We start from the raw sequence: 25,142 nt of genomic DNA, 5'->3' as shown, positions 1-25,142 counted from the left end.
AGTATTTGTGCAAAATTTCAAGCGGCTAGCTTTACTCCTTCGGAAGTTAGCGTGCTTTCGACAGACAGACGGACGGACAGACAGACGGACGGACAGACGGACGGACATGGCTAGATCGACATAAAATGTCGCGACGATTAAGAATATATATACTTTATGGGGTCTCAGACGAATATTTCGAGTAGTTACAAACAGAATGATGAAATTAGTATACCCCCCATCTTATGGTGGAGGGTATAAAAAAATATATACACATATGTATTTATATGATTTTTTTTAATATTTTATAGTTTTTTAATAATAATAATATTCCATTAATGTCTAGCGATATGGTTTTTGTTAGTGCTTTTCTTTTCTTATTTGAATGAGCCAATTTGGGTATAAAAAGATACAAAAATTAACAATTTGCCCTACTAAAAAGATGAAAAAAAAAGAAATGAAAAAAAGGACCATAGAAAAAGAAAAGTGTCAAATATATTTCTTAATTTTTTTTTTTGTGGAAAAATAACGCTCGATCACTTACATTTTTTTCAATCTATTTTCTTTATCACTTTTTTTATTATGAAATTTTTTTATATATGAATCGGTCTATAGCTCCCATATAAATCGATCTTATTTGTGCTTTATTTTAGTGCTTTTCTTTTCTTATTTGGATGAGCCAATTTGGGTATACAAAGATACAAAAATTAACAATTTGCCCTACTAAATAGATGAAATCTGTGAGAAAGAGTTTTGTTGATTTGTTGCTGCTAAGCCAAAAAAAAAGAAATAAAAAAGGACCATAGAAAAAGAAGTGTCAAATATATTTCTTAATTTTTTTTTTGTGGAAAAATAACGCTCGATCACTTACATTTTTTTAATCTATGCTTTATCATTTTTTTATTATGAAATGTTTCCATTGCTTAAATTTATTTAGGTTTAGATAAAATTTAGATGAATTTTCTAGTAATTAATTGATTATTTTTGTACGCTTCTTTATAATAATTTAAATTAATGATCATTTATTATTTAGAATGTAATTTACTCGTATTAGGATTAAAAACTTCATTATGAATTGTGATTAAGCTTTTAAAGTACATTTGTTTGTTTTCTCTTACATGTAGGCAAGGTTTGTTGCAAGAAATTCGGGGTTGCAACACATATAGTATAGATTGGAACATTTTCATGTTGCAACCATGGCAGGGAGGGCACGTCAAGCAACACAACATCCGGTTGCTTTGCAACATTATGGTGACTCACTTTTCCGTTTCCTTGATCATTCCCCTTTTCTTTTCTAGTATATGACATACGCTTTGTTCAATATTCTTTCCGTTTCCCTATCACTGGTCCTACCTTTCTCCTTTCATTTATTTTCTTTCTAATCAAAACTACTTGATATGCACGGGAAAAGTTTTACATTTTGTGTAGCAAGATGGTACGGGACATTGAGGCAATTCGGATCCCCCCTCCGACGAGCAATAAGACCGGATGTTAAGCGTGCATGGCCATCAATTGTCTTCCAAACGGACATGAACCATCAATTTTACCAGTTATATGCTACAACATTTTTTTAACAACCTTTTTAACTTTTTTTGCTTATTTTTTCCATTTTATGTTGTTTTTTCCAAAAACTAATAGTCAAATGTTTAGCCAAAATAAAACAACTGAAGCAAAACAGCTGTATTCGAAAATTCTAAATTCCCTCTCCCCATTCAATCAGAATAGAAGGATTTTATTCGAGGGAGAAATTAATTCCCTGGGAGTTTTCGGAATTGGGCTGAGAGATTCTAGAAGTGTAGGAGCTGATAATGATGTTTTTGGTGACTACTCTCCTAATGCTGTCAATTCATACTTTGTTTCCGATACTGATAACCTTGAATTCGTTAATTTTGATAATTTTGATTACTCTATTCACTCATTTTCTTTTGAATGTATTGATGAACTTGATTTATTTGCTGTCATGAACAGGGTGAAATCTAGATCTATTGGAGTTGGCGGGATACCAATCCATTTTATAAAACTTACCTATTCTAGACATAGTTAACCAGAATTGCGCGGGTTGTCCTTATTCCTAAGTTCAAAATCATAGGCTTCCTTGATGACATTAGGCGTATTTCCATTCGTTCTGCCTTGTCTAAAGTTGTGGAACATAAAGAACCAGATGGTAAGTGCCACAATGTATAGGATTTATCATTCCCAATATACTTTTCGATCTGGCCATAATACAACCAGTCTGCTTCTCCAACTAACTGATTCCGTTCGGGATAATATAAACAAGGATAAGTTAAGTGCCTTGGTTTCTTTAGATCTGCCCAAGGCTTTTAATTCGATAGACTAATGCAAATTCATTAATAAACTTAAAAATGAATTCAGTTTTTCTAAAACAGCTCGAAAACTGGGTTTTTCATACTTGAATGAGAGATCTCAGTTTACTGTTGTTAACAGAGAAAAATTCGACAGGCTTTCTTTGCACTCTGATGTTCCGCAAGGATCCGTTTTAGGTCCTCTTTTGTTTTTGCTTTATATTAATGACCTACCAATTATAATCAACTCGAGGATTTGCGAAACACTCATATATGCTGATGACTTTTTCTTTTATTTACTGGCAGCCGTTAAAGTACTGATTTTTTGCAAAATAATATAAATAGTTGGAGGCCACCGTAGCGCAGAGGTTAGCATGTCCGCCTATGACGCTGAACGGCTGGGTTAAAATCCTGGCAAGGCTATCATACCATTACCATTTGCAGCAGTGGTTATCCCCTCTTAATGCTGGCGACATTTGTGAGGTACTATGCCATGTACAAGCTTCTCCTCAAAAGAGGTGTCGCACTGCGGCACGCCGTTCGGACTCGGCTATAAAAAGGAGGTCCCTTATCATTGAGCCTTATCGGACTGTACTCATTGACATGTGAGAAGTTTGCCCCTGTTCCTTAATGGAATGTTCAAGCGCAAATAAGCATTTGCAATATAAATAATTGGTTGGGTAACCTTTTGGGTTGGTCTATTGATAAATCAATTTCTGTTAACCCTTCGAAGACTAAGGCCATAATGCTTGGTCCTACTTATCGCTTCTTTGCTGACCTTAGTTTATCATTTGACAATGTAGCCATTCAAATCGCTGAAAGACATAAATGCTTAGGTTTGGTTCTGGATAAGAATTTGTCATTTAGAGACCATAATGACGCACTTGCTGGTAGGGTCTGGGCTTCTTTACGGAGAATTTATTCTTCAAATATTTCTTTCCCTTTTCGTGTAAGACGCACAATTGCCAGCTCGGTTTTAATGTCGCAGGTCTTATATTGTCTAGAAATAGTATCTGGTACTATTGGAGTTCATTTTAATAAGGTAAAACGTGTGATGAACTCAATTGTCCGTTTCGTTTACCATGTTCGGCGTAGAGAACACATATCTGGCTATGTTAAACGGTTTTTGGGATGCACTTTTGAGAATTTGAAAGCTCTTGAAAACTCTTTTTATGCAAGATCGTAGCAGGTCGTTGTTGGAATAGAGTACCCTATGAATGAACTCTAATAATGTATTCTTCTTGTCTGATTTGTAGCTTTTATACAACAACTTTTGCTTTAAAATGTGTTACTGATAATTTTGCTAATTTGTTATGGCTGGGGAGCCGCTTAAGTTCCTATTTTCTTTATATTTCTTTTATTTAAACTTATGATTATTTAGTTCTAAGTTTGAACTCAGGTTTATTACTGTGCAATTTAGATTTATTGGCCTTGTTGGCTTTTATATTGCAGAAAAAATGTTATAAATAAATGTTCATGGGAAAATTTGAAATTGCAGTTTTCCAAATGAGTGGCATGACTTTTGGCTGTTGCGGAGTTAATTCGAGTCTGAATTTGTACTAACATCCCTTTTTTAAGTATAACGCAATCAAAATGAAAATAACACTGCTTGCAAATCTCTGGTGGCACATAGAATTGTACGACAGACATGTTGCGGAATTTTGAAAGCAAAAATAAGTCCAATTTTCTGATTTATTTTTAAACCTACGAATAGATCAAATTTCAAGGCTAATTTTGTGATAAAAATATGAAAAATATAGCTATTGCTGTTTTGACGCTGATCAACAAGGACAATTAGTGCAAAGGTGATAATCTGCTCAGGGGGAAACTCTGCGAATTGTTTTGAATTGTTATCGATCTAGTGAACCAAATATTATTTATAATCTTTTACTCAAATAAAAAAGTGTATTCATACTTTATGTAGTATCGCCGACGACTATATCTCGGAGAAAATAAAAATCGCCATATTTTTGACCATGTCGCACAAAAAAACGAAAACCTTCTATTTGCCACATTTTAAAATTATTCCAAATTTTGTAATGAGCATACAACAATAAAAATTCATATGCCTTATGTATTATCGTTTTTTAGGTATAGATGTTACCTCTTTAGAAGACGATAGTGATGCAGAATCAGAAACTGTAAATACTGAAAATAATACACCTGAATTTGGGGAGGATGTATGTCTTGATGATCTAACAGATTCCGATACAAGTGATTTGGATGAAACAGATAAGCCGCGGCCTCATCGTGCTACGCGAGGTACGCGGTCGTTAACTATTAAACGTAATAATAAAGGCGAAACCCAGTTACACCAGGCATGTATAGCCGGTAATATCGAATTGGTGAGGCGACTAATAGACCAAGGACATGTCGTTAATGTACGTGACCATGCAGGTTGGCTGCCGCTTCATGAAGCATGTAATCATGGATATCTTGACATTGTTGAACTATTACTCGATCGTGGTGGGGCTGTGGCAATAAATGACAAAGGTGGAACTAGTTGCGATGGAATCACCCCACTCTATGATGCCTGCTCAAATGGTTTTTTTGATGTTATCGAATTGTTGTTGGAGCGTGGAGCGGATCCCACCGTTAAAACTGACTTCGGCGATACTTGTTTGAGCAGTTTAGATAAATGGCGTCATTCAACCACATTAACCGAAGGCGAACAAGCACAGTACGAGCAAGTGAGACGAAAGTTCATAAAGACACTGACAAAAGCGGGGATATGCTCTTCGCAATTAAGTAAACCATTAACCAACGCAAACGTAGAAAATAGGCAAACAAATCATTACAAGAAAGTCGATCAGAGCGTACATCTGGACGAAGACAGCAATGAAACGGCCGAAGAAGAAGTGACACTATCATCGTCCTCACGCCATAATAATTCTTTTGACAGAAACAAGAAAACAAAATCCCCAGTTCGTGCCAGTTCCATTTACAAAAATGCCATCGAACAATTGAAAAGGCCATTGCATAGACTAAACTCCACGGACTCTGAAGGTGAAACATATTCAGTAGGAAATAAACAGGCACGAGCTGCTTATCTTGACGCTGAAGATATTGATGATAATTCTTGGCTTGTCGATGATGTTGGGCCGGAAAAGAAAAAACGACGTCTTCTCGCCACCCCTACAAAACAATCTCGACGTATGTCTTCTAATCAAAAATCACCAACAAAGGACTCTGTTATTCATTTCAGGTCGACCGATTTAGACAATACATCGTGGCAAAGGGAATCATTTTCGCCAGTGAACGACGCTTATCAAGTACTAATAGATGCGGCCGCAGGAAGTACATCACAACAGCGACAAAAACAGGCAAAGAAATTAACGCTATCCCGGACATCGAGCGTTAGTAGTAACGCTAGCATATCTAGTAATTTTCAACGCCACAAAACAAAGCAGCAGACTTCATTATTAGACAGTGGATTTTGTAGATTTCGTAGTGAAAGCCCGCAACCTTCCGATGAGAATTCTGGCGATGCAATAGCGACAATGAATATGATAACTGAACCGGATTCAACAACTACCTCGATTCAATTATTAATTTCGCCTTCTAAATCATCTCCAGTGAAACTGCAAGCAAATTCATTATGCTTATCAAGATCTATATCTTTCAAAGTAAAAGTGGAAGATGAAATGTTACTCGTACCGATCGACCGAAAAAAGCTTAATGATATAAACATGCGTTGGTTGGCAGAGGAAGCGGCTAGACGATATTACAAGTAAGTACAAATAATTTATTTGGTTCTTTTTTGTGCGTATCAGCTGGTCCCTCTGCATTGCTTTCAATAAATTACATTGTGCATCTGTTGTCTAACATCTAAATTAATAGGTTAGGTTGAAAAGAAGATGCAGATATTAATCCGCCCCATGTCACTATGGACATACACCTTAGCCAGTAATAGGCTTGTTGTGCGCTCTTAAAACTAAAAAGTAACCTCAAAAAAGAAATTTTTAACTTAGGTATTCCGTGCTACTAACTAAATCCTTATTTGTTTTCCATACTACTCCCCTAAGTTGGTTCATGTCTGCTATCGTGTCCCCATCTAAGTACCGGTGTCTGTTGGCCGTGAAAGCCGTGCAATGACATAGCAAATGCTCCAATGCAAATGCTCCAACATCTCATCATCTTCCCTACATGCTATCATTTGCCGCATCGATTTTGTATAAGTGAGCTCGTAGTCCTGTGTCCCGTTATGACACCAAAAGCTATACCTATACCTCCTTCTTAGTTCCTTTCAGTAATAGCCTCGTCATCTCCCAATCTGGATCATCCCATAGGATTTTCGCCGTCGTACCGACTGTTTCGGTCACCGTAGCGCAGAGGTTAGCATGTCCGCCTATGACGCTGAACGCCTGGGTTCGAATCCTGGCGAGACTATCAGAAAAAAATTTTCGGCGGTGATTTTCCCCTCCTAATGCTGGCAACATTTGTGAGGTACTATGCCATGTAAAACTTTTCTCCAAAGAGGTGTCACACTGCGGCATGCCGTTCGCACTCGGCTATAAAAAGGAGGCCCCTTATCATTGAGCTTAAAAACTTGAATTGGACTGCACTCATTGATATGTGAGAAGTTTGCCCCTGTTCCTTAGTGGAATGTTCATGGGCAAACTTTGCAATTTGCAATTTTTACCGCCAGTTTCGCTGTTCCATAGTGTTTGTCGCACACTCACTAAAATCGAACTGCGTCGACCCGAAAGGCTAAAGCAAGTTTATCGACGGCAGTTCTCTGGCCTTCACTGTCAAATCGTCTGCCCTTTCATTCCCCCTTATTCCCCTATGGCCCGGCAACCAAACAATGCGGATTGTGCCATCCTCAGAGAAGGCGGTAATCTCCTTACACTGAAAGACTGTTCGTGACCTTACCGTCCTGGTTGTTATTGGCCTTATGGCAATTTTACTGTCCGTAAAGATGTTCACACTCGACGTTCTCGCATTAGTACCACACCACCATACGCACTCCGTGATCGCCCGGATCTCCGCAGGACCGTATTATGGTCAGGCAGTCTAAAACAGATCTCAGTCCCTGGGTTCTCAATGTAGACACCCAGGCCCACTCTGTCCTCTAGCTTCGATCCATCCGTGTAACTTGATCTTCCAGACGGCAATACTAGGGTTCCGTCAATCCAAGACTGTGCCGCTGGCAGCAGTTCCTCGCACTCTACCTCAAGGTTCATCTCAGGTATCCTATCGTCGCCTCGATTATACCGAGATGGTATGAGCTGCTCCCATCCTCAATCCATTCTCTCATCGCCTTAAGTCTCATAGCCGCAATAGCTGCCTCGCACTTAATATGTATGTCAATGGGTCGGATATCTAGAATAGTCTCCAGTGCCTTAGTGGGCGTGATCCTCATCGCTCCGCCTATGCCAAGACAACATGTTCTCTGAACTGGTCCTTATGTTGAACTTTTTCTCCATAGCAGTCCACCAAACTACTGAGGCGTTAGTAAGTATTGGTCTAATCACGATTCTGAAGAGCCAGTGGACTATCCTCGGATTCAGGCCCCATTTGATCCTACGGCCCGTGCGCAACGTCTGTGAACCTCCTCAGTATGCTCCTGAATGTGACACCTTCAATTAAGTTTCTTATCCAAGATCACTCCTAAGTATTTGACCTTGTCAGATATCGTAATCGTTTTATTGAGGAAACGTGGTGCGTCAAATTGGTTCATCTTCATTTTCCTCATGAACAGGCATATTTCAATCTTCTCTGGGTTAACACTGAAACACCTGGGTCTAGCCCAGTCGTGTGCCATCTGCAAGACCCTTTCGGCCCTTCTGCATAGCTCGTTCGGATCCTTGTCCCTAAGAAGTGTTATAACATCGTCTGGGTTCAAATCCCTCCTCAGTTAGCATCCGTAATAGGTTAGCGATAAAATGCCCCCTGTGGCGTGCCCTGTGCCGCTTTCTGCCATATATTAATGTCACGAGACCCGCAATTTATCCACCTGATTCTTAGTATATAATTTATCCAGTTTCTAAAGAACCCGTCCACCCGGTACTGGTCTAAGGATTGAATCAAGGTGTCGGTCCGCACATTATGTGTACGCCAATGTGTACGTCTTGGCATCGAAGGATTTATCTATTTAATGTACAACCTCGTGCAGCGCAGTCTCCACCGACCTTCCCTTGACATAGGGACTACTCTTTATCATGGTATCCACAATGCGTTCCATGGTTTTGAGTAGAAAGGATGTAAGGCTTATAGGCCTGTAGGCCTTTGGTGTTGCATAACTTGCTTTGCCTGGCTTGGGTATAAATACCACCCTTGCTTCCTCCCAGGCCTTCGGAGTATATGCAAGTCCTAGGCACGCTGTGAAAATAGTGGTCAGATAAAACGCCAGATAGTCGGCCTCCTTTTGTAGTAACGCCGGAAATATTCCATCAGGTCCATGTGACTTAAATGGTTCGAAGTTCCTCAAGGCTTCCTTGACCATTAATTCCGTTATGATAAACCTTCGATAAACTTAATTATTCCAAGATTCCGGTGCCTCCGTGAGTCCCGTCATATCCTGTGGAAAATGCGTTTTCATTAAAAACCTCAACATGTCCTCCGTTGTTTCTGCTCTCACTCCCATGTCGTCTACTAACGTTTCAGTCTGGACTTGGGTTTTTGGGAGAAACCTTTTCATCTTGGCGACGTCAATAACGCCAACGACCTGGACACAGAAAAGCTTCCAGGAGGCACGTTTTGCCGCTCTGGTAATCTTATTGTATTCCTTGAGCCGTGTGTAATACACATCCCAATTTCTCCCCGGTCATCCAGAGGTTTTCTTAGGCTGATTTTATTGCTCGAAGAGGACAACTATCTTCGAAAGGCTCCACTAGTGTCCAGTTGGTTTTCAACTTATTGCAATTTTTTTTCTGATGGTCTCGCCAGGATTCGAACTCAGGCGTTCGGCGTCATAGGCGAACATGCTAACCTCTGCGCTACGGTGGTCTGCTTAGTCTAGAGCTACCGTGGTTTTCAACTTATTCAGGAAGCTTTTCGGATTCGACGCAGGCTGTGCTATTCTAATCCTAATGTAGAGAAAGAATGTTGCACGGAGACCCTCTAATTCTGAATCTAATCGATTTGATTTTCCGATCATATTGTCGCATCTAATACCTCTTCCCAAATCCTATTAACTAAGGTAGCGGTGATACCAATATGAAGAGTTTTTAGGTCGTTATGTTAGGTTGGGTTAAAGTGGCAGTCTGCCAACAGACTCACTTACACGTTTTCGTCCATCGTGATACCACAAAAATCGTTGCTGGCAACCTTCAGTCTGTCAGAATGTCTTCCGATTAGACAGTGACCTGTCATGACGGACACATTGACTGAGACGTCTGTTCTAGCCAATGACAGCAAAGCGGTAGACCTCTTCAAATCTAGATTAGGCCACATTGTTTTGGAATGCTCACGGCCCCCTCTTTGTGACCATCTATCATTCATTGTCCTTCGGGCCTGGTTCTGAAAACTTAGCTTACATGTCGCTAGAGGCATACCCACACATTCCAATATCCCTGGAATGTGTAGGGTAGTTCCTAGTCTCGCAAGGTTTTATCATGAATAGTGGTAGAGTACTTTTTATCAAAAAGCGGCTCAGGTAGGGTGTAATCCACACTGTATCAAGGATAACACAGTTTCCGTAGCCGCCACATGACCAAAGAGAAAGCTCCCTTAACCTCACGGCAGTGGTCGTGGCAATTTGGGTAGCCACAATGTCCAGAGGCATAAGATGTAGCATTAAATTCAGTGCGTCAGATGGTGTCGTCCTCAGTGCGGCTGTGATGCAAAAAACAAGTCTCCCTTTGGATCCGGTTAAGTATTGAGCAGTAGGTGGACTTTTGAAGCGCCGCCATCAGACCACAACACCATATAGCATTATAGGTCTGATAACCGCAGTATGTACCCAATGCATAACACGCGGTCTAAATCCCCAACTTTTGGCAATGGCTCTCTTGCAGGTGTATAGGGCAAGAATTGGCTGTTTTGTCCTTTCCAAAATGTTGGATTTTAAGTTCAATTTCCTGTCCAACAAAACCCCCAGGTATTATGCGCTTTCTGTAAATGGAACATTCTCTCCTTCCAAGGAGACAGGTGCTATTAAGAGGTCAGCTAATGCAAGAAGACGAAGAATGGTTTTATTAGAAGTAACAGGAAGATATTTTCAAATGAAAAATATGTATGCTATGTGAGAAATTACTTCAAAGACTATCTTGGTAAAACATAAAGAGTAATAAATGAAAGTAACAAAGTGTTATTGTTAAAGTAAATCCAATACCCCTTCTCAATAACACTATATAAATATTATTTAATTAATCCGCCAAGTTCTTTGAGTATTCTCAATTTTATGTTGCCTAATGGCTTAGTTAACATATCGGCAATCATAGTAGCCGTAGGACAGTACTTATATTCTATTTCATTGGAATTCTTAACATCTTCAATATAAAAGTATTCTTTCCGAGTCTAGTATTTTTAGACAGCTTTGATTATCTTAAAATATAAGTGGCTTTCGATAAGATCAATTTTGAAATCCTTCAGCAATTGCTGCAACCATATACACTCTTGTGTTGCTTCCGCAAGTGACACCAACTCTGCTTCAGTTGATGAAATGATACGATGTTTTGTTTTCGGCTTGCATAGCTGATAGTGGCTTGACCAAGTTTGAATAAATATCCACTAGTTGACTTGCGAACTTTGTTGTCACCTGCTCAATCGGCATCTGCATAACCCCTCAACTTTACGTCTTTCGTGCCTACACAGTTTTTCACATCGAGTCCCTTTCAGATATTTGAACACACGTTTCACTTCATTCCAATCCCTTTTGGACGGCTTGCTTACTTTGCGCAATAAAATAGAAACGGCAGGAGAAATATCTGGCCTGGAATTACCAGCCAAGTAAAGTAGTGAACCAATAGCCATGCGATATTTGTTGTCGGTTTCCAATAAATCTTCATCTTTTGTTTCTTTGAAGTAGCCTGTATCTAGCGGGATTAGTGATGGTTTTGCTTTATCAAGGGCATACTGGTTAATAATTTTGTCCATGTATCTAGTTTGTGATATATAAAATAATCCATTATCATCTCTTGACACCTCCATCCCTACATACAATTTAAGTTCTCCCATGTCTGTTACTTTGAATTTTGACGATATATAAGATATTACTTCTTGAACAATATCATCGCATTTGGCTGCTACAAGTATATCATCTACGTGCACTAGGACGTATACGTAATTACCAGACACTTCCTTCACGTACAAACAATTATCCGCTTTTCCCCTTCCGAATCCGAAATTTGTGAGCACATCATTAATTCTTTGATTCCAACATCTAGCGGATTGTTTGAGTCCGTAAATACTTTGGTTTAATTTACAAACCAGATTATCTTTTCCTTCCTCGATGAAACCTTTTGGCTGTTTTTTAAAAATTTCTCTGTCAATATTCCCGTTCAAAAACGCCGTTTTTATATCAATGTGATGAACTTTCAAGTTTTTATGAGAAGCAACAGCAAGTAATGTTCGAAAGGTTGTGTGTTTCACAACTGGAGCAAAAATATGGTCGTAGTCTTCACCATATTTCTGTGAAAAACCTCTTGCAACAAGTCGTGCCTTATATCGGCTTCCTCCGTCAACCAAAGTTTTTATTTTAAAAATCCATTTGCAACTTATAGCTTTTCTGCCTTTGGGCAATTCTACCAAATCCCAGGTGTTATTGTTATACATGGACTGGATTTCATCTTTCATCGCAAGAATCCACTTTTCTTTCTCTGGATGGTTCATAACTTCCTCGTACGTTTGAGGTTCTGATTTCATTGCTGTCATATTCGCTTCATATCGCTTGGGCTTCTTACCTTTTGTTGACCTTAGTGAAACCCTTTTTGGGATAACTGCATCTTCTTCGGAAGTAAATGAATCACTTGCGGTTTTGAAAGGTTCATCTCCGCAAATTCAACTTTCGACTTGTCTCCTTCCAAAAAACTAACGTCTCTACTTATGATAATGGTGTTATCATTGGGATCCAGCAGACGATAACCTTTTGTTTCATCAGAATATCCCACGAAGATGTATTTTCTTGCAACAGCATCTAGCTTTTCGCGCTTCTTCTTTGTGACGTGAGCATATGCAACAGAACCAAAAATCTTAATATGTTTCATGCCTGACTTTTTCGAATGCCATTCCTCATAGGGTGTTACTTCGGTTGCAAACGTTGGTAGACGATTTTGTAGATAATTTGCGGTGTTAACTGCCTCTGCCAAATATTTCACATCCATATCCGCATCAAAGAGCATGCATCTTGCCATTTCCATTAGGCTTCTGTTTTTCCTTTCAGCTACACCATTCTGTTCGGGTGTATATGGAGCAGTTAACTCGTGATGAATCCTTTTGCTATTTAGAAATGATTTCATCTCCTTGTTGCAAAATTCTCCGCCTCTGTCTGTCCGCAAGGTTTTCATACGCTTACCAAATTTTGTTTCAGAGTATGCCACAAAATCTTTGATTTTATGAATTGCTTCCCCTTTATTTTTCAAAAAATAAACATTACAATATCTGCTCTCGTCATCAATTAGGGTCAGAACATAGCGTTTACCAGTTGGTGTGCAATTTTGCATGGGACCACACAAGTCACTGTGTATTAAGTCGAGTGTGCTTTTTGCGCGATTTTCTGCAATCTTCGGAAAGGGTTTCCGGGTCATCTTCCCGGGTCATCATCTGTGAAAGTAAGTGTGAAGTGTGTTTAAATCACACTTACTTTCACAATTGCATCTCTCCAATTGTATCCCAGCCATTAGTGACTTATTCACACCAGATTTTATTGCATCCATATCACGGTGACCAAATCGACGGTGCCAAGTGTGAATACACGACGTCATCATAGCCGTGTGTTTTTCATCCATTACAAATAGATTTCCGTTTAATGTTGCACTAGCATACAACTCACCTTTCAGAGTTATCAAACACTTCTGTCCTTCGAATTTTATTGTGAAGCCTTGCATTGTCAACTTTGGGACTGATAACAAGCTTCCCTTCAATTTCGGCATAAAAAGAACGTTTTTCATTTTAATTTCCTTATGTAAACCATAAAATATTCCTTCGCCAACACCATTGGACTTCAAAATTGTACCATCAGCTAGATAAACATCATTGGCACAATTTTTATCAAGCTCCGTGAAAAAAACTGTCCTTACACGTCATATGGCAAGTTGCAGCGGAATCTATGAACCACATGTTCTCATTTTGAGATGAAGCGGCAACAAAACACGCATTTGAGTCCGCTTTTGACGTATATTTAGCATTTTCTCTCTGCTTATTTTGACGTTGATTGCAATTTCTTTTAATGTGTCCGTTCTTACCACACAGATAGCATTTCGGGTTATAACCTGGTTTCTTGCTTTTGGTTTTCAACGCAGCTTCTTGTCCGACAAATGCACCATTTCTCCGTTTTGCCTCTTGCGTTAATTTTCTTTTACCATCTCCAATGTTAAATCCTTTTCCGGGCGAACTTCTAAGGCTGACACCAATATATTATAATCTTCCGGCAAGCTTCCAAGAAGGAAAGACACGACCTTATGATCGGGAAATTCTTCTCCGAGATCCTTTAATTTACCCACAATTTTCAAGAATTCTGAGATGTGACTCTCCATCGACTGGCTTTCGTTCATTCGCTTCGATGATAGCTGTCGGAGGAGACTGACACGATTGCTCACATTTGACTTTTCATGTTGTGTCTTGAGGGCATCCCAATATGCTTTTGCCGTTGTTAGCTTTCTTATATGAATTTTTTGTGAATCTTCTATGGACAAACCAATCACAGCACGAGCTTTACCATCTTTTAGAATCCATGCTGCATTCGGGGATTCAGGTATGGCGTCCGTAACATGATTCCACAATTCCCTTTCCAAGAGAACCATTTCAACATTAAATTTCCAGGAATGGTAATTATTGGTACTTAACTTGGGAAATGTTAGCTTTAAATCCATTTTCAGCTTCCTTTTATATTTTTCCTTTGATGATTATTGTTCTGTTCCCGAAAGATTTTAGCGTAGGCCCATAACCTATTAAGAGGTCAGCTAATGCAAGAAGACGAAGAATGTTTCGAATTGTTTTCAATTCAAAGGTTTTATTAGAAGTAACAAGAAGATATTTTCAAATGAAAAATATGTATGTGAGAAATTACTTCAAAGACTATCTTGGTAAAACATAAAAAGTAATAAATGAAAGTAACAAAGTGTTATTGTTAAAGTAAATCCAATAGGTGCCACTGTAGGCAACTTGTATCTCCTGCTGAAAAGAACTACTTATGTCTTGAACGGATTTATACCTAGACCACTTTCGGTAGCCCATTTTGCTGTTGAACGTAGAGCTACCTGAAGCATATCTCTTAGAGTAATGGAAATTTTCCCCTAACCGTAAATGCCACGTCATTAGCATATGCGACCACTTTTACATCTTTTTCTTCAAGAGACAATTATATATTGCTAATGGCTATATTCCAAAGTAGAGGAGACAGTACACCTCCTTGAGGAATTCCTCTGCTGACCCATCTTTTTAGATCCACAGATCCCAAGCCCGCCGTAATGCATCATTCAGCAAGTAAGTTACTAATAAACTTTCTTACGGTAGAATTGATGTCTAGAAACTCCAACTCCTTCATGATTGACATCGTTTTACAATAAAGAAATGCTACCATTGTATATTCCTTGACAGCGAGATAACTCTCTATGTAGCCGACTGGGTCTAGAGATGTTTGCCCTAAGATATTTTTCTATCAACCTCAAGAGTTTTCAGCATAAAGGATGACAGACTAATAGGACGAAAATCTTTCGCCTTCGTGGTGTAGGGTTTTCCTGCTTTCGGAATGAAAATGACCTTCGTGTCCCTCCATCCCGCAGGTATATATGACGTTCTAATACAAGCAGAGTATATCTCCTTAAGCCAGGGAACCAGTCTATCAGATATAGCTCGTAATTAAACCGGTAATACATCATCAGGGCCTGGCGACTTAAAGGAATCAAAATTTCTTATCACCCAAAGGATTTTGGATCAGACACAATTTCCCTAATAGTTTCCGACGAATGCATACCAGTGACAACCTCTTCTAGCGCCACCCCGGGAAATGTGTATTAACGAATAATTCTAGTGTTTCCTCACTAGACATTGTCCTCACGTACATTATCTGACTTCTGAATATACCCCACCGTAATAGGCCGCGAGGACAGAATCTTCCTTAGTCTAGAGGCCTCAGATGTATCCCACGGAGCTGCAGAATTCTACCCAGGATATGTTCTGAGCCTTTCTCAGCTTGCCCTTATATTTTCTGAGCTCAGCCTTATAGATGTCCCAATTGTGTGGTGCTCTTGTGGCTTTTGCTCTGTTGAAGAGTTTTTTGCAGCCCTTCCTTGCACTAACCAGCTCTGGGGTCCACCATGGCGGTCGCTGTTTGACCCTTGGCTTGGCACTACACATGCTGACACAAGCGAGTCATTCAGGGCCTTCGTGATTCGCTTGACTACTATCCTCCGTAGTTTCCACTTCCTTTTCTGGTCTAGAAAGGATAGACGTGCAGAATTTGTGCCGAAATTTATCCCAATCCGTCGGGTCCCGTTTCGATACCATCCCCTCCTGTCTCGATTGTGGCAAGGGGATTTTCAGTTTCCTGCAATCCGCCAGACTTTAGCGACGTGGTCGATAGTTCCTCAGGCAAGTGTTCAGCAACAACTGCTGAGTCGTCTCCTGATTCCTCACCGCTTCTATAGACCTTCAGTTTCAACTTGTTGAATCCGTAGGATACAATCTTTTTAGACTTGTTGAGGTCTGCGAGGCTTCCGGAGTTTAGTACGAATACTGCTTCTTCCAAGTATCGAGTCAGGATCTGAGGGAATCCTTGGTATCCAAGCATGCGCCATCGGTCGAGAAGGAATATCTTCCTTCTTGACTAAATCTAATGCTGCACCTGGCCAGATCTCACCAATCTTTTTTTAGCGCACAATGATACATTTTAATTTAGCGTTGATAGCCGAAGGCAATTAGTCTGTATCGGCCTTGATACCAGCCTGCACTGTCACAAATTGGAGGAGACCCAGGAAATTCCGCACGGACATCGGAGTGTACTGATGACAGTCCATTGACTATCCCACTCCAATAATTCCTAGCTATGCAGCCCTATTCTTCTCCCTTGTCGGTAACTGCCATCACCAAACTGTCCCTAGCGACATTAGTAAAGGTTCTTGGACCCATCTTACTATTGTTCGCCCTATTTCTTTTAGGCATGATATGCCCTCCAGGTGACCGCAGCCTTTTGCCTGACTGTGGTGCAGTTTCCGAATGTAGACGTGTAGTCTTTGGTGTAGCCTGTGCAGCAAATTTCCGAGCCCAATTTAGGGATTCATTTGCACCATGAAGATCATTCGCACCAAGCCTCTCAATAAACCTAAGAGCGATGCGTCTTCTATTATTCCAACCTTTAAAAGAGCGTGTTAGTTTGCCAGGGAAGGCCGATGGCCTAGGCAAATTAAAGGCATGCGAAGGAAGAATAGGTTCGGCCTTGTCCTTAAGACTCGAACCAGGTGTCTTCGTCAAAAGCCCCTGCTGACCAGTCGTTTGTAGGCTAGTGGAGCATGGAGCAGTCGCTTCACCAGTCGAGGTTTCAGTAGCAGACAACATGATATGGCCTGATACTACCACAGCGAGTTACAGGAAAATTCTTGCGGAGTGAAATAACAAAAGTCCGCTCCACTCAACGGTTCAAACAAGTATTCAAGGTCGTTAGTATTCAAGAATTTTGCCAGGGCTTGACCCCGCTTATTCATGTTGGTACTACCCCACGAAATGTGGTGAGAGTTCGCATCCCACCCTATCAGTACCTCATTTTCTGTCTGTTTTGTTTTTCTCATCAACCGTTGCAGCTCGGACGAAGGTGGCGATGTCGGAGAGTCGAAAGGCAAATAAAGTGATGTCAGGTATGCTCCACCGTTTCCCTGTCTCAACAATGTTGCGCCCAGCGCGGGATAGCTATGTGTACACCACACAAGCTGGTGTGTGGTGTTCTTTGTTGTCACGAGAAGCTTAGCTGCGTCTACAGGTTGCGGATAGTGGAAAGCTCCATACGTAGGAGCTGCGACGGTTGTCGGGGACAATCAGCGGTATCGAGCGGAGAGTCTCAGGTAGTGGTCGGGTGGCCCCGACTTTTGCACAAATACTGAGTGCCTTTGATGCTTGATATAACAAGGCGAGTTATTGGCCACTCTGTTCCCGCGGCGATCGGACCTTTGGACCGGAACGAGCTTGCTTTCCTACAGGAGCTTGACGAGGATCGCCCCCTACAAATGAAAAGGTGGTTACAACAACATCACTGTTACATCCGACGTTGACAACTCTGAAAAAAATACATAATTAAAATTTTTATTCAAATGACGCAGGTTCTCGGCCGAGTACCAGTGTTAACATAGGATAATTGGTAGTTGATATGGTTCAGTCCAGAAACTTTGTTCCGGGCCGTCCATGGCTCTTGAATTAAGGCAATATGAATATTGCCCTTGCTAATTGTCTCCATCAGAGCGTGAGTAGCTGTCTCGCGCCGGTGAAGGTTCTGGATGACTTCAATCATTGGTCCTCCATTAGATGGGCTTCTTGGGAGTGGGTGATGGTCTAAACGTCTGCTCCCTGTTCTTTTGGCTGCATTAAGTTTCCCGACATTGCACTGCCTGATGTTTTAATATTAGGATCTTTTCATATCCTAGTCTTCCGAATCTTGAGGAAGTCGATAATGGTTCCATCATCGGGCCCCTGTTTGTTAGGCTGTATTGAGTCTACCGTGTCTGCAGTGCCTGATGTTCTAATTTTAGGATCCTTGCCTATACTAGCCTTCCAATTCTTGAGTAAATGGGCTTCTTGGGAATAGGTTATGGTCTCATCGTCGGCTCCCTGCGTCTGTGCATTGAGTTCTCTGTCACTGCACTGCCTGATGTTTCAGCATTAGGATCTTTATCCATCCTAGTCTTCCTAATCTCGAGAAAGTCGTTGACGGTTCCGTCGTGGGGTCCCTGTTCGTTAGGTTTTGTTGGGTCTCGGGTTTGCCTATCCTTGTCTTCCCAATCTCGAAAAACACGGCATTGTCCCGTAGTACCCCATACATTTAGTCTTAGCCAAACTTTTCACGGAGACTTGATCAATGCCCACCACAAGGAGAGTTCCTTCCTCATTGTCCTCCTTATGGAATACCTCCCATTTCTCTAGGGCCAACTCTTGGTTTTGCTTGTTTAAGACTTCCAACAAGCGTTCTGTTGCGTTTTCGCCGCCCACATCCTTGATGAAGACCGTCGCCTTTGTGAGCTGTGGGATGTTCATCTTTCTCACAAGGACGAGCTTTGTGCCCCAGGGAGTGTGGATTCTTCCAACGAGCTTTTTGACGGTATCAATACATTCCGCTCACGCAAAGCGCAACTTTAAGATATACCCTCTATACTCGCAGCTCATAATTCAGAAGTTTTTACATGGCATAGTACCTCACAAATGTCTCCAGCATTAGGAGGGGATAACATCGCTGACATTTTTTGATGATCTCGCCTTCTTCGAACCCAGGCGTTTAGCGTGGTAGGCGAACATGCTAAACTCTGCGCTACGGTGCCCTCATTTTTTTTGTACTATATAGTGCAAATCACGATTAATCGTTTCTTATTATCTGTTATCGCATGTTATCGATAACTTTCCAGTACAACTTTGCAGTGATATTTTATCTAGAACATCTGACTTGCACTGGATAGGACTAAAATAAAACACAACAAATGTTACATTAAAATGCCTGGCGTTAAAAGATATCAATGTGTTGTGTGTCACCTAAATGTAACAAAAACAACTGGTGGAATATTATGTATTCATATTGTTTGTGTTATTGAGGATAGAATTGTTGTATTGAAGGAACACAAATCGTTCTTCGGCACGGGATAGCTGTGAGCACCACACAGGCTGGAACATTGAGGTACGTTCTGTGTGGTGTTCATTGCTGTCACGAGAGGGGTAGCTGCGAGCTACCGGACGCGTCCACAATGCTCCATACGGAGCAGCTGCAACGGCAGTCGCGGACAATCAGTAGTATGGAGCGGAGAGTCTCCGTGAGAGGCCGGGTGGCACAGGCTCCTGCACAATTACTGAGTGCCTAAGATACTCTACATGACAAGACGAGTTGTTGGCGCCTTTAAATACCCAATGACCAACCCGTCCTCGTGGCGATCGGCCCTTTGGACCGGAACGAGCTTGCTCACCTACAGGAGCTTGACATGGATCGTCACCTCCACATGGAAATGAGGCTACAACAACAATAACAAATCGTTGTCATATGTCTGCCCGAATTGTTTCGTGAATACATATGGCAATGACAATAAATCTCGGCATTCTGAGATATCTCTAATCAATTCCAAATTGGATGACTTTATCCGAAAAGGCGATGAGGACGTTCATCTATGAAGTAGACTTTTGATGGCCTTATGTCGGAATTAAACATGAAATTTCATTTTGTATTAAAGAAAGCTGACATCGTCGACTGGAACAAGCTTATCCACACCGTTGAGTCATGTACGACTTAAGCCAATTTCTCCTGGATTGCGAAAAATTAATTAATGATTCTTCATGATTATTTTTTTTTGTTCTGTATCATATTTTTAATCAATGAATTTATTCTGCCTTTTGAAGCCATTTTTGGTTAACAAGCTAATAGAATTATATATGAATTTTCATAAAATTTTTTGCTGTTTTAATAAAGGGTGATTTTTTAAGAGCTATAGGAAAGTTTTTCAAAAAGAACACATAAAATTCAGAAAAATGCATGACACCTTTATTTGAATCCATATTACGGTCCATGTTATTTAGTGTTTAAAGATTATCAAATTGTCAGTTCCGCTTAGTGCAATTTTGCTATACTCGTTCCAACATTTCGGCCGGTATCTCACGAATAAATGCTTCAATGTTGTCTACCAATGCGTTAATTGAAATGGGAGCTGACAAACTATCGATAATCGCAACATTCGATATTTTCGATAGTTTTAATAATAAATATCGATACTATCATTAATTTCCCATCACCTGTATTTCAAACAAAAATGAGAAGTAAAAATCAGGAGATCAATATCCTATCGATCTCATATAGAAGCAATATCAATGCACAGACCAAATAAAACCAAGGTTTATAAAGTCAGTTGGAAGTCATGAGAGAAATCATTGCGCAAAATGTTTGTCTAATCGGATGAAAAAAGTGTCCTACGGAAAAATAACAATCGTTATTCAGTCAAAAAATTAAATATTGATAGTGTCATCGATATTTTGCCAGCTCTAGCTTGAACTCATCTCGACGTGCATTTTTTCATCTAAAGAAAAACAAATAAATAAAATTCATAAATTTTCAAATAAAACAATAAATTTACAGGCATCGCACATGCAATTTTTGCAAGCAAGATGCCTGTCGAAATTCCTCATGATATGCAGATATATTCATTTATAGGTAGTGGCAGTTGCCCAACAACAGCCGCGCAAACATCATCAAATGTCAAAGACAGCGGCTTAAAACCACTGTTGATATAAAGGATTTGGAAAGACCTACACTTCGAGAAATATTAAAGAAACACAAGCAGACTGACGATAACCCATTTGGTATATTTGATGTCCTCTGTCCTCGCCTCTGTAAATCAAGCCACACAAACCACCAATGGTAAAACAAACCATGGTGAGACAAAACCAAAATAGTACCCACCGATATTCATTTATAATGTTAATGTTAAAGCCCTTGTCGACTCCTTGATGGATACAATCGGTACTGCTTCTTTCAAGGTAAAGAATGTAAATAAAAATAAAAGCAAAATTTATTTCACTGACCCATCTGTTCATGCCTCAATGATGGCTATTTTGCGAAATAAAGGCGTACGCTCATTAGACGAATTGGAAGAAAAGATTCCAGACACTGTTGCGAATGTAATGAAATTAAGATATCCAGAAACAATGATACTGGCCTTTTCTTAGTTTCCTTGTTGCAAGGGGAAAAAACCTCTGACATCTCTGCCATAAGAGCGCTGCAAAATCAAATTGTTATATGGCAAAAGCCGAAAAAGAAAGAATCTGATATCCAATGCGCTGGGGGCAAATATCAAAGAACTGCAATTCTGCTTACAGATGTGTCAAATGGGATCAAAATCACGGCCCAGGTGAGTGTCAACGCAAGAGGGAGGGTTCGGAGAATCCCTTTTGTAATAATTGTGGTGAAGCAGGTTAGCCAGCGAATTGGCGTGGATGTCCGACTTACAAAAAGTATGCTGCTGCTCGTCAGCAAAGAATTGCAAAGGCAATGGAAGGAAAGATCCAGGGTAGGGCTAACATAAATAGAGCCGTGGGAGTGTGAGAATGCCAGGTCAAATATTCTCACATTTTTTCCAATCCGGTTCTTCACTGCAAGACAATTTCCAGCAACACAAGCCTTCCTAATTGAACAGTTTTTGAAATTAGCTTCACTGTTTCTAGAACCAGAGGAATTAACATTGGAGAAAGAGGTGAACATATTTCTCTCTGAATATTCAAGTGTGTCCAAATCAGAGGCCAAATCCGAATTTTTGCACCTATTAAATTAATTAAGAAATAATTATGGACCATAGGCTCCTAAATTTTGTAACTTACAACGTAACTGCCAGTCGTCAGTTAGAGCTAAAGGATATTCTACAACGTAGCAAGATAGATATTGGATTATTCAGGAGTGCCACCTGAAAAAAAAGGAGAAATTTATCCAAATTTGTGGGAACTTCGATGAATTTATACTGGGCGATGACTTGAACTCAAAAAGTCCAACATGGGGAGACACAATGGAAAATGCAAATGAAAGAGCTCTGCGTAGGTGGCTTGAGGACAACAATCTTGACGTTGTTCGAATTTGTTACTCTACTCCGTCATACCCAAAGGGTCTTAATTCATAAACGGAACGGTACCAAATATTCATTTGACATCTTTATCATCGTTCTCAGATCATTTTCCGATTAAATTGTCTCTCCGTATAGAAGTCCTTCTGAAACTCCACGTACATTCACATCATATAAAGATACAATTTTGAGCAGCTTTTGCGTGATATGGACTCAGGTATTTTGCGTGATATGGACTCAGGTACTCGCCGTCTAATGCCTTTTTTTCTTCTAACCTAGAAAATGAGGAAATATATTTGTTAATAAATGATGTTAACACTTCATTTAAAAGTATACATAGCCGTGACACGAAACAGGTTAAAATCTATGATAACAAATTCCCTCTCTCTGAAAAGGCTAGAAAGCTCTACAAAATTAAATATCTTTGGCGGAAGGAGTTGAAAAAGATATTCCACCGCTCTGACAAGAGGTGCCCGCACCACCAAGGGCCTTTAATGTTCAAATAACTCGAAATTTCAAACGACAGATTTTTTCGTTCCTTTTCCACTGTGTGTTTGTTTATTTTTGCACTTAGTCAAACTAAACCTAATTTTGTTCAGTTTCTCTATAACGTAGTATTTCGTCGGTTCCCAACTGCTGCGTTATACAGAAGTTCGGCTGTATTTATTGAAGTCGGACCTATAAAGGGATTTGTATTATTGATTAACAATTTAGCAATTTGGATTTATCATGAGCTCAAAAATCCGACTAATGTGGTTATTAACTCCTACTACTAAATTTCGCATGAACATTCCATTAAGGAACAGGGGATGCTTCTCTCAGATCAAAAAGTGCAGTGCGATTAAACTCATAAGAGGCCTCATTTTTTATGCCAAGTTCGAACGACGTGCCACAGTGCGACACCACTTGGCAGAGAAGTTTTTACATGACAGGATACCTTACAAATGTAGCCAGCATTAGTAAGAAGATAACCAACGCCAAAAATGTTGTTGATGTTCACGCCGGGATTTAAACCCAGACGCCGTTTTCCAATCCAATATAATCTCCAATGGTTAATAAAAAAATAGTTAAAATAAAATAATATTAATAATAATAATAATTAGACTGGGTCGGTTTATTACAATGCTTGTCTACTTTCGATGTTTTTCCTTCTTCTATAGTTCTGACGCCAACGATTTAAGTACGCGTATTGCTGTGCTCTTTGATACTCTATTCTCGTTTGTACCTGTTGTTAGGCGAAGATTTTGTAGCTTTAGTGATGATTGGATGAAATGCAGGAAGATTGTAGATGCTCAATCCCTCACAGACTTATCATTTACGGTTTTCCGTCAGGACAATATTCCGAAGAATTGGTGAATATTTTGCAAATAAGGCTAAATCCGTTATACGTAAGGAAAGGTGTGAACATTATTCCAAGCGTTTTGGTAATTGGGATTCTAAGGGGTTTTGGCGTGTTATCAAAGGTTCGGGTTGCTTTAGTGATAACGTACTGGATTATGATGGTGGTGTTAACACAATCATTTTTTGCTACGAGTGTTCAATCTAATAGACTCAGGTGCTGATATCCACTCATTTCTTAACTTAGAAGAGGCGTTTCTTTTATCTGTGTAAATGTTGAAGTTGCTGCTTTAGGAAAAATTAAGGCTAAGTCCTTTGGTGTTGATGGCATCCCTGTCAAATTTTTGAGACTTTTGTTTCCGTATACTTCTGGCTTAATTCTCCATTTATTTAATTCTATTTGAATGACTTCAGAGTTTACTTCCATCTGAAAACTGCGGCTATGGTGCCAATACCTAATTAAACTATTATTCGCAGTCCGGAGGACTTAGGCCGATCTCAATTCTTCCAGTTCTTTCTAAGGTTTTTGAACATATTCTTAAGGAGCAGATAATGATGAGTACCAAATGAAAGATCATAGATTCCGAATACGCCTTTTGCTCAGGTCACAATTGCTACATCTTACTGAACCCATTAGGAATGATATTTATAATGGTAAAGTTAGTACTCTTCTAGCTCTTGAATTGACAAAAGCTTTTAACACCATTTGCTTCTTGACTATGATTGAGATGCTTAGAAACAACTTTGGTTTTTCTAGATCTGCCTGCAAACGTGTAATGTCGTACAGGTGTGGTAGGACTCAATTTGTTGAGTTATGGCTGGTACTATGTTCGTTTTACACCGTTGAAAACCCATGTTTTTCGCGATTACTTTTTGAAACAATACAAAAACTTCAATGATAAAATAACACTGTTGTTTAAATTTTACCAAAAGTAATTAGGGGATGTCCGACTGAATACAATCAGCAAGCTTTTTGCTTTAAAATCTAATATCTATAAAAAGAAATCGTGAAAACGAATATAGTACCAGCCTTTAAATGGAATAATTCGGTTTTAGGGCCTCTACTTTTTATAACTTAAATTATTGATTTTTCAAAATTCCTAGGACCAAGCCAGTGCAATACTTTTCTTTTTGCCGATCATGTTGTTGTTGTTGTTATGTTCTATCTTTCCTCTGCCAATTTTGCCCATGAACATTCTACAAAGGAACGGGGGTAAACTTCTCACATATCAATGAGTGCAATCCGATTCAAGTTTTAAGCTCAATGATAAGGGGCCTCCTTTTTATAGCCGAGTCCGAACGGCGTGCCGCAGTGCGACACCTCTTTGGAGAGCAGTTTTACATGGCATAGTACCTCACAAATGTTGCCAGCATTAGGAGGGGAAAATCACCGCTGAAAATTTTTTCTGATGGTCTCGCCAGAATTCGAACCCAGGCGTTCAGCGTCGTAGGCGGACATGCTAACCTCTGCGCTACGGTGGCCCTCAGTTAACAGGTGACACGATACACGTGTGGTCCCTGGTTACAGTCGGGACATACATCTTGCTCGTCGGCATCAATCTTTGCTCTGTAGGAGTTGAGGCGGCTGCATCTGCCGGAACGTAATTGAGCCAGAATGGGAGGCGGTCGTTTTCCA

At 40.0% G+C, this 25,142-nt stretch overlaps 1 protein-coding gene across 7 annotated transcripts in view; it reads left to right on the top strand.

Annotated features, from left to right (window-relative positions):
- The window catches only part of LOC106087786 (tonsoku-like protein), a 72,559-nt gene that overhangs the window by 31,363 nt on the left and 16,054 nt on the right, over window positions 1-25,142 (top strand). For 6 of the 7 annotated variants that reach the window (XM_013252955.2, XM_059363234.1, XM_059363253.1 and 3 more), the window contains one exon: window positions 4,374-6,012. In XM_013252955.2, the coding sequence (XP_013108409.2) occupies window positions 4,374-6,012 (1,639 nt within the window). The remainder of the gene's footprint in view (window positions 1-4,373; window positions 6,013-25,142) is intronic. The other variant, XM_059363241.1, reaches the window with a different exon arrangement.

The sequence above is a fragment of the Stomoxys calcitrans genome, chromosome 1, assembly GCF_963082655.1.
Source record: "Stomoxys calcitrans chromosome 1, idStoCalc2.1, whole genome shotgun sequence".
NCBI lineage: Eukaryota > Metazoa > Arthropoda > Insecta > Diptera > Muscidae > Stomoxys > Stomoxys calcitrans.
The sequence above is the reverse complement of the archived record's forward strand: the minus strand, read 5'-3'. Positions and strand labels throughout refer to the sequence as shown.